The sequence below is a fragment of the Vicia villosa genome, unplaced genomic scaffold (genome assembly GCF_029867415.1).
Source record: "Vicia villosa cultivar HV-30 ecotype Madison, WI unplaced genomic scaffold, Vvil1.0 ctg.000060F_1_1, whole genome shotgun sequence".
In the NCBI taxonomy this organism is placed as follows: Eukaryota; Viridiplantae; Streptophyta; class Magnoliopsida; order Fabales; family Fabaceae; genus Vicia; species Vicia villosa.
Window position 1 is genome coordinate 1594047 of NW_026704990.1, and position 17972 is coordinate 1612018.

General features: G+C 34.0%; 1 protein-coding gene across 2 annotated transcripts; it reads right to left on the minus strand.

Annotated features, from left to right (window-relative positions):
• Positions 1-15497: 15497 nt before the first annotated feature.
• LOC131623275 (uncharacterized) lies at positions 15498-16905 on the minus strand. Of its 2 annotated transcripts, none has more exons than XM_058894275.1 (2): positions 16752-16905; positions 15498-16397 (listed from the first exon to the last, which is right to left on the minus strand). In XM_058894275.1, exons 1-2 carry the CDS (start codon positions 16854-16856, stop codon positions 15672-15674), a joined length of 831 nt encoding a protein of 276 aa, XP_058750258.1. In that variant the 5' UTR covers positions 16857-16905; the 3' UTR covers positions 15498-15671. The 2 variants fall into 2 exon arrangements, with proteins under 2 accessions (XP_058750258.1, XP_058750259.1); XM_058894276.1 differs by having other exon boundaries at positions 15498-16402; positions 16752-16904.
• Between the last annotated feature and the right edge of the window lie 1067 nt (positions 16906-17972).

Below are 17972 nucleotides of genomic sequence, written 5' to 3' on the forward strand. Positions count from 1 at the left end.
CAACCTATACATTTATCTAGGAATTTAAATTGCAAGAAAATAAAAGAATTGTTAAAAACACAGACATAATAAATAACTAATATTTACTGTATGCGAGCAAAATTATCGATAATATCCCTGAAAAACATTTAATGCACAGAAAAATAAATATTTGACTGGAAGAAAACACACAAAATATTATCTGAATAATTAAGAAATAGTATGACAAATAGTACAACATTTAATACTGACAGTACAAATATTACATACTATATTGAACAGTACGACGAGTAAACGGTACATTTAAGAAATAAGAGATACGACAAACTTTAAGAATGACGATTGATAACCCATGCTACAAACAATAACATTTAGATGATTGGGAGTGCAAGCATCCCAGGTCCACAGTTTTCAGGGCTATGTAGACAGAAGAAAGACATGATTACCACCACAACGGTGATGACCATAAGAAAACACGTTTCCCACCGCTTCGCCATTTTGTCGGGGAAGAAGAAAGAATGGATATGAAGTAAAAATTTGAGAGATGATTTAGAATTTGATGTGAGATTTTATGGAAAAAATGAGAGGTATTTATAGAATGAAAAGAAGGATAGAGACGTTGGGGAATGAAGTGATTCCGTACAAAAAAGGAAAATTTGAGTGGAAGTAAGATTTGAAAGAAAGTGTATGATAGTGTTGGGAAAAAGAGATGTATAGAATAAAGTTAAGATTTGATTTTTGAAAAAAAAAGATTTGAAAAGATTTTGAAAATAATGGAATATAGTACAAGAGTTAGTGGGAAACAAAAATTAATAATAATTTACTTGTTTACCAGTACAGTATGAACCCTCGACTCTGCGTCTGCAAAAGATTTAATTCTGTACCAATTGCGTTAGTACTATTTATCTGTAAATAAATATCAAATAAATAGCGTGTGTGAAGTAATAAACAGTAACTGGCGTTTGCGTAAGAATAAATTCGACAGCGAGCCAAAATACTGTATAAGAAAAAAAATTCTAAAAACTAAGTATTTCATATGTCAGGATATTTATGAAATAAAAATCCATGATTATATGAAACTCCTAATTTTTAGATTGGAGTTTTCTTGAAAAAAGATGCGGGCAAATTTTGGGGTATAACACATTCTTTTATTACGTAGTGCCCCTATAATTTTGTTAACCAGTATTTTTTTAAATAATATTTTTAGCAAATATTTTTGTCATAGAAAATTCTCTTTTAATATATATAGGGGTAGTAAAATGTTTTTTGGTGCCCCTAAAATTATGGGGCCCTGGGCTCCCGCCCCGCGAGCCCGTGCTCAGGGCCACCCCTAATGCCGTCTAAAGGGGAGTTATCGTCTCGCTCCCAAAAGTTTTCCCATCGCCCTGATATAAGAAATGTGGGAAGAGACGTTCCTAGGACAGAGAGATGTCGCGGGTCAAAAAATAATCGCCACGAAAATAACAAACAGAGTCGCCACCAAATTTTATTTATTCCAAAGGGAAAGGGAAAATATTGATAAAACCCATGGGAAATGAAAACAATGGATAGGATGGTCTTCGCAACCAAATTTGGGTTCGGGAGTCGGTTAAGCAAGGGAAAGGTATTAGCACCCCTTACCTCCATCGTACTCGATGGGACCCATTTAGTCGTTTCACAATCGAAAGTTTGCTTAAGTCTACGTTTATTTCATTAAGAGAAAGAACATAATTTTAGGTTTTTTATTATTGAGAAAAAAGATAAGATTTTTTATTATTATGCTCGCCAAGACATTTGAATCTTGTGCCTATGTATTCCCTTGTACAATGGGAAATTCAGAGCGTCGTAGTTCGTGGCTACATAATCATATTTTTTATTTTAGTGTGCTTGCCAAGACATTTGAGTTTTGTGCCCACATATCTTCATTGGAAGAATCAGAGCGATTGTAGTTCGAAGCTACGAAATTATATTTTTATTAGTGTGTTCGCCAAGACATTGCGTCTTGTGCCTACATATCTTCAATGGAAGAATCAGAGCGATTGTAGTTCGAGGAGGACGCCCCTATCATTTCGAGGAAGACGCCCTCGATATCAGCCTTCGACATCAACCCTCATGATGGTGATCCCTTGGTCATTACTATGCAACATGGAAACTGTGATATCAGGCGCATCTTGATAGATCCATGTAGTTTTGCAACGTCCTATTCTAGGATACCTTCCATAATCTACAACTTGACCCAAACAATATGAAAAATGTTAAGTGGTTCTTTGACAGGGTTATTAGGTGATCATGTACAAATAATGGGCCACATAACCCTGGAAACAACATGTGGATATGGAGTGGACGTCAAGGAGATTTACATAAGCTACTTTATTGTGGACACCCTATCGTCATATAATATCATTCGAGAGTGCTACCAAAAAAGTTTGAAGACAACTAGAGAAGAGCTCGCCCTTGTTGATGACACTCCTTTAGAAGTTCTAACTACTGATTTCAAGTGTTGGGAGCCTAGACTTGCCGCCGAAGCAGAAAGGCTCACGTACACAGAACATTTAAAGGAGGTACATATAGGTCCTCATACCCATCAAGTGAAGAAGATAAGCACTTCATTATCCATAGAGGAGGAACAAGAACTAGTCGACCAATTCATCAATAATTTCAACTTGTTTGCAAGGGATCCATTCGACATGATATGAATAGACACTAAAATAGTGAGCCACCACCTTGTCATCCCCACCCTTCCCTTAAACTATTGGCACAGAGGAAGAGAAAGTAGGAGAGGAAAAAGGGCCGCTATTAATGAGGAGGTGGGAAAACTATGTGATGTTAGATTCATCACACAAACAAAAAACTCTACCTGGTTGGCCAACGTGGTTATGGTACAAAAATATAATAGCATGTGGTGCATGTGTGTGGACTTACTAATATGAATTATACATGCCCTAAAGACTCATATATGTTACTAGACATTGATCACCTCTTCGATAGCTCTTCAGGATACCATATGTTTAGTTTCATGGATGTATACCTAGGGTACAACCAGATTCAGATGGACCCCTTAGATGCACCCAAAGTGATCTTCATGTCAAATCATGGTAACAACTACTACATCATCACACCCTTTGGCTTCAAGTACATTGGTGCCACGACCAGGGGATGATGGATGATGTATTTGCCCACTAGATAGAAAAACCTTGAGGTTTCCATTAACGACATGATAGTTAAGACTATCGAAGGGCGCATCCATGCAGAAGATCTAGAGGATGCCTTGCACTCATCCAGTGAATATGATATGTGCCTAAACCCTGCTAAGTGTTCTTTTAGGATTCAGTCGGGGAAATTCCTAGATTTCATGGTGACACGGAGAGACATCAAAGCTAACCCCGATAAGTACCAAACAATTATCACCATGAAAGCCCCACTAATGTGAAGGAAGTACAACAACTTATAGGTCACCTCACCGCCCTATTCTGCTTCCTCTCCTACTCCTGCGTAGGTGGAAAAACCTTACTCTTATTCTTCGCCTTAAAAAGAAGGAGAGGTTTTCACCAAGGTTAAGAATTCCTCACATCACCTTGTATCATAACTCTCCCGAGAGACGAGTCTCCATTACTTCTTTATCTCTCATTCCCAAATCAAAAGATGAGCTCAGTCCTTGTCCAAGAAATATATAGGGCGTAGAAACTTGTGTATTTCCTAAGTAAGGTGTTTAGCGATGCCAAAGCACGCTATCAGAAGATTGAGAAACTATTGTTAACTGTTGTCGTGGTGGCGAGGAAATTAAGACCATACTTTCAAGGTCACAAGATCCTTCGAAGTTGTCCCAAAATCTAGCTGGATGTCGCCCATACTAAGTTATCTACAGATTGACGAACTTCCACTAGACGAGAGATAAGCAAGAAGAACCTGGGGAAAGGCTGAATAGTACATGATGGAAAACAATCTGCATTGTTTCTCAGCCATGGGAAATATGAGAATTGTGGAAACAATCTGCATTGTTTCTCTTCCATGGCAGAGGACTCGAGCCTTTGGAAGCAAATGGTGGAAAACTGGCAGATGCTGGATGATATGGCTATGTGGACAACTGGGGATGGAAAAACAATCAGGTTTTGGGAGGACTGGTGGTTACAACAAAGCTTTATAATCAAGGATCATACTCTGGAAACTACTGATGAGCTAAAGAGTTTGTTTGTGGTTGATGGTATCAATAACAATGGCGATTGGAATTGATATCTTTTCTAGTAGATTCTAAATTCTGAAGAGCTCTCAAGACTTCCTGCACCCTCCCTTGTATTCATGCAAATTTTTCTCGATTTCAATATCGTTGAATTAAAACTAACATTTTTTTGAGATAAACAATAGAATTAAATAGAGTACTACAAAAGTTTAGCACAAATTAAAATACAACAAATAACCCTTGCTTCAATGGTAAAAATTAGAACACTTTCTAGAATTTAAATCAATAATGTGCCACAACCAAGCAATATTTTTTTAGTATTAATTTAAAAGTATTTTTGAAAAATAAACTATCTTGTAAACTGTGTTTTTTGAAAAATAAACTATCTTGTAAACTGTGTTACAAAACTATGAGTTCAACTTCAAATAAGCTAATCTAAAATATATCTAAATCTGTGATCCAAATCAAACAGCCATTTAAAATTATCCAAAATTATGTAATTTCAAATATCATATGAAACCAAACGTGCTCAACTATCAATCAAAGTACGACATAGAAATCCATACAAATTCCACAATGACTCGCACAAAGTTTCTAATGACTTTTCTAAATCTATACTATTCTACCATTCTTTTTCTCAATGTCATTTTCATCATTCCATAAGATTTTTCAACAATTGGTGTACGTTCGTTTTGTAATTAGATATTACATGATTTTCCTGAATTTCACAACCTTATTTACGATAGCTTTGACTTTGTCAGTCATTGCGGCCGGATATCCGATTACTTTCGGCTAGGGCTGGCAATGAACCAAACTAACTCGAAAATAGTTTGAAACTCGATTCGAAAATTAAATCGTTGAACTAGGTTCATGAACCAAATGAGCTGAGTATGAGCTAAAAACTAAGTTCGTTAACTAAATGAGCTGAACTTGAACTATACATGGTTCGACTCGTTAGGTTCATGAGTCAACTCGATTGTATATTTGCTCCAAATCTTAGTATCATATTTTATCTTAATCTAACGGTTTTAATTGATAATTTATATTCTCTAGTGAGGAAAATATTTCTACAAATAATTATACAAATAAAATTAGGCTAAATTATAGTTTTGGTCCTCCTGTTTTGATATTCTCACGGTTTTGGTCCCTCCATTTTCTTTTTAAACAGTTTTGGTCCCCCATCTCAATTTTGTTCAAGAACAGTGCATGATCCGTATATGACCGTACATGAACAGTACATGACCGTACATGAACAGTACATGAACAGTTGGATCAAAATTGGAATGAGAGACCAAAACTGTTTAAAAAGAAAATGGAGGGACTAAAACCGTGAAAATACCAAAACTGGGGGACCAAAACTGTAATTTAGCCATAAAATTAACATCGTATAAATTCTAATCTTATAACTTTTTTTTATTTCTATATTTTTTAATTAAAAAAAATATTAATTTAAAATGTCAAATATATATATATATATATATATATATATATATATATATATATATATATATATATATATATATATATATATATATATATATATATATATAGACTTTAAAAAATTACTTTTAAGTTCGTGAAATAAGCGAGTTGAACCTAACAAGATAAACCTAACAAGTTGAATCGAGATTTTCGTGAACTTCTAACAAGTCGAGTTTGACCTGAAAAAAAAGTTCGAGATAAACTCGAACTCGAACTCAAACTCGGCCAATTCTTAGCGAGTCGAGTTTGAGCTGAAAAAAAAGTTCGTCATGAACTCGTGCTCGAACTCGAACTCGGCCAATTCTTAACGAGTCGAACTGAGCTGAGGCGAGTTCGACTCAACTCGACTCATTTCCGGCCCTACTTTCGGCATATAGCATTACTATGATAGAAGTTCCAAACCGAAATATATATAGGGAAAAGCTAACAAGTGCTCCAATGACACAAGTTAATGAGATATTTATATAAATATTTTATTGAAACGCGTGCATTCAATGTATCGAAACTTTAAATTTGACTTTATTACATTTAATTACATTTAACTTTTTCTAATTATAGTATCCTTAACATGTGCCCTAAGGGCACATGTTAGCATGACCCATATATATATATATATATATATATATATATATATATATATATATATATATATATATATATATATATATATATATATAGGGACGACTCAAGTGAGAACACTTGATTATTATGAGAAATGAGAACAATGAATCACGACCATTAAATTTTGTTTTTGTTGATTTTAATGAACTAGATTGGTTTCTCTTTCTATGTTGATTTAAAATAAATATTAAGGATCTAGAAAGAGAAACCAATCCAGTCCATTAAAATCAACAAAATCAAAATTTAATGGTCGTGATTCATTGTTCTCATTTCTCATAATAACCAAGTGTTCTCACTTGAATCGTCATATATATATATATATATATATATATATATATATATATATATATAAACAAACATGCAATATTGCGTCACTACTTCTTTTTAATGACAAAATCGATTGTTTTAAAAATTACAATTATTGTAGATTAAGGAGATACAACATTTTTATTCATAAGTTTTTGGATTCTCTATACAAGATAAACGACTTCCAGTGTTGGGAGCAAATCACAAACGCAACCGAAAAATTCAACAAGATAAACTCTCCCAAATATCACATACAACGACAATTAACAAAAAAACATATCAAACAACACAATACAATTTTATCGCAGAAAAACCTCTGTTAACTAGGAGTAAAAAACAACGGGACCCGTAGGCCACTTAAAATCTAAACTATAATCAACAATGGATACAAACAAGGTTCTCTCTAATACTAGTTAGAGGTAGGGGTGGCAAAACGGGCCGGGGCCCGTCGGGCTGCCTGCGCACCCGCCAAAAAATGGCGGGTTGGGTTGGGATTTTAGGCTCGCCGCTCGCCAAAGCCCGCCCCGCCAAAACCCGCCGCCCGCCATACCCTCCCTGCCAAAGCCCGCCGCTCACCAAAGCCCGCTCCTCCTCCAAAACTCACTCTTTTTTTAGTTAATTCTAGTAATTGCAATTCTTGATGGTTTAATTAATACATTTATTTATAAATATATGTAATATTTTTTTGAGTAAATTTGTTAAAAAATTACTTTTATAAAAAATTGTTTTAAAAAATAAGTGAAAAGTTTAATTAAAAGGTAAAAAAAGCCTATTAATCTATTAAAAAAATATAAATAAAAATAGGCAGGTAAGCCCGCCGCCCGCCAACCCGCCATCTTGGCGGGGCGGGCATGATTTTTATGCCCATTTTACTTGGCGGGCATGCCCGCCCCGCTCGTTTTTTGGCGGGCATACGGCGGGGTGGGCGGCGGGCGGGGCGGGCTGCCCATTTTGCCACCCCTAGTTAGAGGTATACATCAACATCATCAAGATTTGCAATCAATCTTTGAATACAACAAGAATTGAGAGAGATAAAACAACCCAAAAACACCACGAAATTATGACCTCAAAGATGGACTCTACATACCGACTTAGAAAGCTCTGAATCCAAGACGATCCAACTGTTGGATTTTACGCAAGCTCCGATATCGTGAGACTGAACTGTGCTAAAATTGGGGCCGCGGGATTTTGACGTGGCTACTGATTTTTCTCTCTTCTCACTTCTTTTCTCTTGTTGTTTTTCACACTTAAACCATATTCCTCTTTTTTAGATAATAACAAAGGCTTACACACACATGAGTCACTAACCCACATCCAATTGAGTCTCTCCAAATAGGAGGAAAAGCCTAACATCTGGTACTAGGAAATCAATGTTAGATTAATTATTTAATAGGTCCTGCTAACTTGTGCTCCAATTATGGGTGACAAACGGGCATGTCCATCCCGTTTGGACCCAACGCACAAAAGTCCGCGAAAAAATGGGACGGGGAAGGGAAGGCCCGCGAGCATTGAAATTTTTATGCCTAAAAATAGTAAAGTTGTATGAAAAAGCTCATGCCCGCAAAAAATAGGGCGGGGATGGGAAGGCACATTAAAGAGAGCAGGCCTAAAACTTTGCCCTGCCCCGCGAAAAAGTGAGGACAAAACGGGCTTTCCCCATGAGTCGGACCCGTTTTGCCACCACTAGCTCCAAGGACACATGGTAGGGGGTAAATGTTGATTATCCCGAAAAAATATTATGAAAATCATGTGCAAAAAAAACATCTTGTTTGTGAAGCTATAAAGAAAAAGTACAAAGGTGGATGAAGTTTCCATCATAGGTTCATGCTTTTTGTACTTTTTTCCATAGCTACACAAACAATGTATACCATAGCCAAAGTATGGTCTTTCTTAAGGTAGTGAAGACAAATCTGAAAAAATGAGAACAATTAATCAACAAAAACAACATGCAACAAACGAGATAATGAGGAACTATCTAACAATAAAATGTAAGAAGAAGAATACCTGAACGTATGAAGTACAAGTTCACGGCTAACGGCGAAAAAGAAAAAGAGAAAAAATGGGTGCTAGAATTTCAATGTGAAGAAAACTACGCTACTGTCAATAAGTGATAGTTAATTCGCATGTATATGAGTAAATTATTTCACAACGTTTATATGTCAACCTTATTGATAAGTATTTATTTATTATAAATATATCACAATGGTGGAACGTTCCAACCGTAGTTATATCCCTTTAAGATTTTTATACAAAAATAAAGACGCGCCTTAACATTAAATGAATAATACATATGATGGCGCTGAGGTTCGAACCCATGAAAGCTTGATGGTTTTACCATAATTTGCTGCTTAACTGTTTTTATATACAATTAATTTTTAATAAAAAAATTAATATGGTAGTGCCTTATGTTAAAGATGTCACCACGGTGTAGTGAAAAACCGTGGTGACCATGGCATTGTTGCTTACGCGTTTTGTAGTAGTGACTCATTAGATTTCTTTTCATGCCAGGAACATACCATACATCCTTGAATAAAGCAGCTTTGCAATTCTGCAACTTCACAATGGCATTTCCCATTCCTTTAGTTTCTAGTTTCAGTGTTATTAGTGGTGCTAGATGGATATTGGACACAGGTTCAACCCTAAACCCCAAACCATATGTTGCACCTGTGTCCAATATCCATCTAGCACCACTAATAACATTGAAACTAGAAATGTAAGGTTTACCTCCCTTTGCCATATTCACTGAGGCTGAAGATGTATTCTTTTCAAGAAGCATCATCAAGTTGTTGTATTTCTCCTTTGTTAAAGTCATGTTGCCATCATCATTAGAAGATCCAACTCCTATAGTGCCATTTGCTTCAACTTGATTGATGTGTGTTGAAGCTCCTCGACCAAAATTAGGAGGATATCCGTGCTTCTTGTAACAATTATCAATAATGTGCCCATTTTTGCCACAATGAGTGCACACTTTGAAGTTGCCTCTACCTCTACCATTTCCAGTTCCACTATTTGATCCTCTTCCAGATCCACCATTACCTCTGCCTCTTCCAGTTTGTTTTGAAATATCAACCACATTTACCATTCCAGTTCCATCTTTAGTGATTCCAGTTAGTGTAACTCTAGCTCCACATATTTTTCTTTCTTGTTGGAGTACCATAGAAAACACTTTATTAATTTGAGGTAACAGATCCATGAGTAGTACCTGAGACACAACTCCATGAAATTCTTAATTTAGACCAATCAACAACTGTATTATACGATCCTCAGCTCTAAAACTCCTACTATTTCTCATGGCAAGACAAGCACAAGTCACAAGGCATGTGCAGTTTGGCATTGGCCGGTATTGATCCAGCTCCTCCCACAGGCTTCTCAATTATGTGAAGTATTTAGAGATCTTCTTGCTTCCTTGCTTCAAATTAGAGATCTCTTGATACAATTGTGCAACCCGAATCTTGTCTCCTCTCATAAATCGATCTCTAAGATCATTCCACACGTCTACAACGTTTTCAATAAACACCACACTTTGAGCTATTGAAGGTGTTATCGAATTAACGATCCATGTGTGAACAAGATTGTCTTTGCCATGCAACGTAATTGAGATCATTACTATCATGTACCTCAATTGTTCCATTAACGAACTGAAATTTGTTCTTCATCGCTAGGGCTCTTCTCATCTTCATAGACCAAGCGTGATAGTTTTCTCTAGACAAAGCTGGTGTTACACAAACTGTTGAAGGATTTCCAGAAGGATGAATGTAATACGGATCAAGTTGATCCTGCATCTGATTATTGCTACTCTTTCTCCTAGCCATCGTGATGGTGACGATGATGAATCAAAGAATCAAGAACAACGAAAAATCAATCGATACAAATCGAATGATGAATCAAAGAAGCAAGAGCTAAAGCTTGCGCCTTTGGAAAAGAACGATTGCAGCGAAAACAGAACAGAATTATCCTGCTCTGATACCATCTAAGCAAGTGCAAAACTCCATTGAAGGAGAAGAAAAGAAAAATGCAGCTGCACAAGAGAAAGAGAGAAAGTGAGAGAAAAAGTGTAATCTTGATTCAATGAGTAATCAGAGTTAGTTACAAAGTCTTAACTATATACAAACTAACTGTAACTACCAAAATAGAATGAGGAATCTCATGTAGGATGGTGTAGAATAAGGTACGTGGGCAAGCATGCATATCATGCAAATAGAATCATGCAGCGTGAGCTTTTTCTTCATTTAGCTTGTGGTCTTCATCTGTTAATACTACATTCCTTTCTATTTATATCGTAGATATAATTAAGGTATGTTTTGAAAAGATTAGTGATATTTAAAATGATACAGACTATTAATGATATATATTATTTTAAAATTAGTAGTATTTTCTCTAATTTTATTTTGGAATTTTTACTATAGTCATGAAATTTTTTATAGTTTAGATAATTTTAATTTTAAATAAAAATATTTATTACATTTAAATATTTTAATAATCATATTCTAACTAAATATTAAACATGTATTTAAAAAATATTTTAACAATATATCTATAACAATTTAATTATAAAATAAAAGTATTTTTGGTAAGAATATTGTTTTATGGAGTTTTAAAATAATAAGCTTAGTAGTAAATAATTCAGTATAGTGATCTTTATATGTAATTTTTAAATCTTGAACGTTAATTAAATCTGATGCTTGATATGGATGGTTCTCGTTTCTCACAAAGATATTAGTTCTCACCGGATATGCTCCTATATATATATATATATATATATATATATATATATATATATATATATATATATATATATATATATATATATATATATATATATATATATATATATATATATATATATATATATATATATATATATATATATATATATATATATATATATATATATATATATATATATGAAAATTTAGAGTGAAAATGGAAGATATGTAAAATCTAACATAACACATAATATCTTTGTTCATAAATATAAATTCACGGCACAACGACCGCAATCTGTATTATATTACAATAACCATAATAACCGCAATCGCAATGGTCACAACCGCATTCACATCCACATCCATAGCCGCAACTGTAATTTAAAACCATGCCGAACTATGAAATTTTGTGTGAAAAGAATAAGGGAAAAAATCTTCTTAGATGATGATGATTAATTATGTAGGTGATATAGAAAAAGTACATTTCATTATGTCTCGAAGAAACAAATAAATGTGACATTGTCGACAACCGAAATTGAGTTTGTCAGGGTATTTGACAGAGAAGGATCATCAGGAAATTCAAACACAATTTAGATAGTAGGGGCTCCAAGGTGATGAAGCAAATGGAAGGTTAAAAAAATGATTTAAGTTGTATTGTGATCTAATTCTAATATGACAATAGTTCCAGCATCAAGTTGTTCAAGAATCATATGCATAGTAAGTATGTTGATATAATATTGAAATTTTTTTAAAATATCGTACAAGGGATGGAGCAATCAAATTGGTTCATAGTTGCAGTTGTGTTATAAACAATGTCAATTATGCACCATAAGATAATGAAGCCCCGTGTGTTAATTCAATGTGTAAAAGATATAAAGGTCAATTTTCCGACATTCGATTGTCTTAAATGGGAAAGACATTGTAATTAATGATGTGAAAAAATGTTCTTAGCTTATACAAGATACTGAATTGAGAATACACCTTTAGAAGGGGATGACTCATCACAAAGAGAGCACACGGGTCACAAAGGCAAGATTACATTGTCAATTTTAGTATTTAAGAATAAAATTGAGAAATGAAAGTTTAGGGAATTGTAAGGGAGAACTTTGAAAAGACAAGGGTTTTGGAGAAACTTTTGAGTTATCTAAGGTGACTGAAAAATACTTCTAAACACATTGAGTTTGTGTGATTCTTAAATTGAGAGTTAGAGAGATTGGAAAACACTTGGGTATAGAAAATAGGGTTTGTTCCTGGGAACTTGGAAGACTATTTTCTTGTAAGTCATTTGTTATCTCTTGTAACAACTTTTAAAGTATAATGAATTGGAGAGCTGCTCTCTCCCTCATATGTAGATCATTTGATCGAACTAGGTAAACAAACTTTTTGTGTTATCGCCTTATTTAAAATTTGTCTACTAAATTCACTATTTATTAGTTATTACTGCTGAAGGCCATTTATTTTGGTTGCAACTGTTCTTTGTCCCCACACATCAAATTTCTCGATGTAAATTGAACCTTATCATTTTCACAGCAAGTGGCACCCACTGTGGGACATAGGAGTATTGTTTACAAATGAGCATCATGGCTAAATGGGAGATTGCAAAAAATTTCGAAGACAACGATTTTGGATTGTGGAAAGTGAAGAAGCAAGCAATTTAACTAAAGAGAAGTGTATTGAAACTTTGAAAGGATAGACATTAATGCATGCAAAGCTTACACTAGATGAGAAGACCAAGATGGGACATCTCATCACAAGTGCGTATGAGAGACCGTGTATTAATCTTAAAAGATACGGTTTCTCAGACACTTATTTCCCACTGCGCACTGCTCCACCTACAAATCCAAATGATCGTTCTATCTGTGTTGGGTGGATTTCTAATCCGCACATTTAATTTTCTTCAAGTTTATTTAAAATCGGGATGTCTTATACAAGTTACATCAACGAGTGGGCAAATCATTTTACAAATGAATCTGAAATTTGGCCGGACCAATATACTGAAAGGTTGAAGAGTACACCAAATTGAACAACATTGAAATAGCAAAAAAATAGGGAAAAGTCAAAGGGGATACCAATGGTAGATTTGTCGAACGATAATTATTTTGGGTCATTTAAGTAATTATTTATCATATTATTGTATGTGACATTTTGTTAGCGTATTATGATATTGAATGAAAACATTTTGTTATTATGTCTCTATGTTGGAATATGTCTCTTGCTTATGTTTCTGTTATATATTATGCTTCTGTTTCTGTTTTTTGATACCTGGGCAGTTACCGAAAATGTACGTCCGGTTTGGAACCGGAAATGCATTTCTGGTTCACACACTGTAATCATTTAGGGTTTATATGGTCATAATATCCTCCAACTATTATATATAATCTCATTCTTCATATTGCTTCATACTAAAACACCAAAACCAGAATGAGCATTATTTGCCATGTTGAAAATGTTCACTTTACCAATAATACACCATCACGAGAATTTAATATCACCGAGTACACCCCTCTTGAAGATCTGCAATACACACTGCATAAGCTCTACCATATGGCTACAATCGAAAAATTGTGAAGATCGAGTACCCCTCCCCATCCATTGACAAGGAAGGAAAGCTTGAGTTCATTAACCATGAGCTAAAGACGAGCACTGATTTACAGACTATGTGGATAACCTTTTTCCGTTTAGAAGCAAAAGTTTCGATCGAGCTAGATGCAACTATGGCGAGATCAGTTGATGATATTATCAACATGTTGCAACGTCCACCTGAACGTTGAAGTGTAATGTTTAAATTATGTTAAAAAAAATCCTTAATGTATTGCTTGTTATGTTATCAATGTTTGAATTATGGTAATTTGAGTTTGTGAATTTGCTGTATTTCTAGTCAGTTTTTTCTGCTTTCTCATATAAAAAATGTAACTTCGGGTACTTACCAAAAGAACATTATGCTACACCTGTAGTAGTCACAACCCTCAACGAAGTGAAATGGGTTGAGACATGTAGGAGATACATGGTTTGTTCTCTAAATATAAAATACAACCATACATATAAATATAAGAGTAATGCTATTCTTACATCCATATTATACACCAATACTTACACCAAACACTGTTCACCGTATTTATACGGTGAACAGCGTTTTTAAAATAAAATAATAATATTTATAAAAAAATATTTTTTTATTTTTAAAATTACGGAAGACACTGTTCATGTACGAACGTGCATTAACCAACTTGATTACTGCATTAACCAAGTTTTTACACTGCGTTAACTAAGTTTGATGACTGCTAAAAATTATTTTTAATACCTGGATGTTGCATTAACCAACTTCATTACTGCATTAACCAATTTTCTACAGTGCATTAACCAAGTTTGGTAATTGCTAAAAATTATTTTTAATACCTGAGTGTTGCATTAACCAACTTCATTATTGCATTAACCAAGTTTTTACACTACATTAACCAAATTTGAGTAATATTATTCTTACACCCATGAACAGTACTTTACAGTAACCACCAAGTTTGGTTAATGCAATGTAAAAACTTGGTTAATGCAGTTAATGAAGTTGATTAATGCAACATTCAGGTATTAAAAATAATTTTTAACCGTCATCAAACTTGGTTAATGTAATGTAAAAACCTGGTTAATGTAGTTGATCTAACCTGATCAGAGTGGATTGTCACGGCGACTGGATCTGGCTGGTTGGACAGAATGGGAGGGGGGTACCTGCAAGGTTCTTCGATGCTAAAGTAAGTAGCAATCAGAGAAAGAGCAAGAGTTTAAGAAGTAGAGAATGAATACATGACCCTCTACTGAAAGAGGGTATTTATAGCCCCCAGCGCTGAGCCAAGGTTTCCTATTTGGGCCAAATCCAATTGGAGGCCCACGTGCTAGGAAACTTCCAGAACAACCTCTGCTAGGGCCGAGTCAGCAGGTGACTCACGTTCTAGGTGAGCGTGGCATAGGATTCAGAGGTGGTTGACCGAATCCTTCGCTAAAGCGTGATCTTTGCGTGGACCAGTTCGTAACGGTAAATGGGAAATGGGCCCAAGCAGATTGGGCCTGCTCGGCCCAATCCAAAACAGTAGTAATGAAGTTGGTTAATGCACGTCCGTACATGAACAGTATCGTCCATAATTTTAAAAATAAAAATAAATATTAGTGTATAATATGAGTGTAAGAATAGCATTACTCTAAATATAATTATCATAATGTATATTACATATAAAAGACAGCCATACGCACAAATATCCTTAACATAAAAGACAACCATACAAACAATTCCATACAAAAGATAACATTACACATAAATATCCTTATAACATACGTTTATTACATATAAAAGAACACTTTACACACAAATACACATGCGGAATGAAGTGGTTTGGGATGGAACGTGTAGCAGATGCATGGTGAAACATACCGAATCACGGGGCTGGAGTATTCTCCCTCGAAATATTTTGAGTGATTGCCCTTTTACCTATTTTGAGAAAAATGTTAACTACCCACATAATGAAACGTAGTGTGAGGAACAAAGCCAAAAGGAATAACATTGCAACCCAAGTCAGAAGCAATGTTCTTTGAAAATCTTTTGCTGGACCCCAAACAGGATCCGGGGTAACCATTTGTACTGCAGTTATGTATGTAATAGCAAGACTTGTGAGAGTGAGACACATTCCGATTGATAAAAGCCACATAGGAAACCTATGTTTCAAAGGAAATCCACTCACAAGCAAGAGTAAAACCGTTAGCGATGAAACAAAACATATACTGTTCCAAAAAAGGAACTCAAGATAAGAACCTGGATATATAACGGCTAAGACAGCTTCACCAGGACATAGCTTCAAACCATTAGTTAAGTTTCCATCCTTGCTATAGAGAGTACATGCTATAACATCTGGATTGTTTTCTCCGTCATCTTTAACCGGCCTAACGCCCCCAGGTGGATTAAGAGCTATTTGAAATGTAATTGTTGCGATCACTGTCGCTATTAATCCCAAATTACCTCTCATTTGTTCCAGCCATTCATCCTTGTCTTTGAAAGCCATCCAACTCCTTATTCGTTCTAATACATTTCTCCACCCTTTCTTTTCTCTCTCAGTCCTTGACAGTTCAACATATCTCTCATGGTTATTCACTTCGTTGTTCATTGTCTTTCCTTCAAAACAACCATGAAATTAGTTTGCACAATATATTTTTTTTTAATAGGTTATGGAATTAAACAAAGGGAGTATAAGAGATACTCCGCCAAAAAAACAAACGGAAAACTCCTATTACTCAAAACAAATGAGCGGTAGGATATTCCATGAATGAAAATTACAAAACTCCACTAATATATTTTTAATACACGTCTGTCTCTTCTCAAGCACTATCGAAAACAAGTATGTTAGTTAACTTTTTATGTTTTTAAACCGTCATGAGTTATTGTAAAGAACTCTCAAAACATGCAGGATGAACACTACAAAATTGTTAATCACCTTAGGACAATGAATATCTTACATACGTACCTTGATTAGTTTAGTATGATAGGTCAAAATGGCATTTGTGTTTTGTAGAGATAGTATGGTTTTGAAGCCCAGTAAGGCTCGTATATATACAAAACAAATTGTCATAAGGTATTTATTTATTTTTCATAAAATTATTTCAGAGTTAATTACTGAGATGCTTTTTAAATGGTTAAGATGTGCCTGCTTCATGCAGCCATACATTGTGAATATCCGCAGATATTTTTTATTGTTAAATAAATGAATGGCTCCATTAAATAGAAGCAGAGATTATAGTGATGGCCAAATATTTAAAGGGGGACTTGTGAAGTCTCCAAATTGTGCAAATTGACTCTTTGAAAAAGTCATTTTAATTGGCCAATAAAAGAAATCTTCAAAATTCGAGAATGTCACGTCATTGTACCATACAGGCAGTCTATCATAACCCATCTATAATATAAGAAAATTAATGGTTGTGGAAAAGTCCGAAATACCCTTATTTGATTTTTTGCCACCACATTAAAATTGTGGTCTGTTGGTCTTTGTACAATAAAGTTCTTAATTTTATTATTACGAAAAATGTAATTTATGATCCAAATATTTTTTATTCAAAAATGGAATATGCCAAAAAATCTATTACTGATCTAAATATTTTTATATACGAAAATTTGATATTGATCCAAATATTTTTGTAAATGACACCTTAACAAAAATAATATTTGCATATGGAAAAAATCTATTATTTACAAAATGGTATTTATGATCCAAATATTTTTATTGCAAGATGGTATACGGGAAAATAATCTACTGCTGATCTAAATATTTTTATATATGAAATTTACTATTGATCCAAATATATTTGTAAATGATACTAAACAAAAATGAGGTCTGTATACGGGAAAAAAATCTATTATTAATCTAAATATTTTTATATACGAGAAATGGTATTTATGTTTAAATATTTTTGATCCAAAAATGGTATATGGGAAAAAATCTATTATTGATCTAAATATTTTTTTATACAAAAATTTAATATTGATTCAAATATTTTTGTAAATTATACCTAAATAGAAATAATTTTTGTATTATTATTTACGAAAAATGTTATTTATGATCCAAATATTTTTTATTCAAAAATGGTATACGGGAAAAAATCTACTATTGATGTAAATATTTTTATATACGAAAATTTAATATTGATCCAAATATTTTTGTAAATGATACCTAAACAAAAATAATATTTGT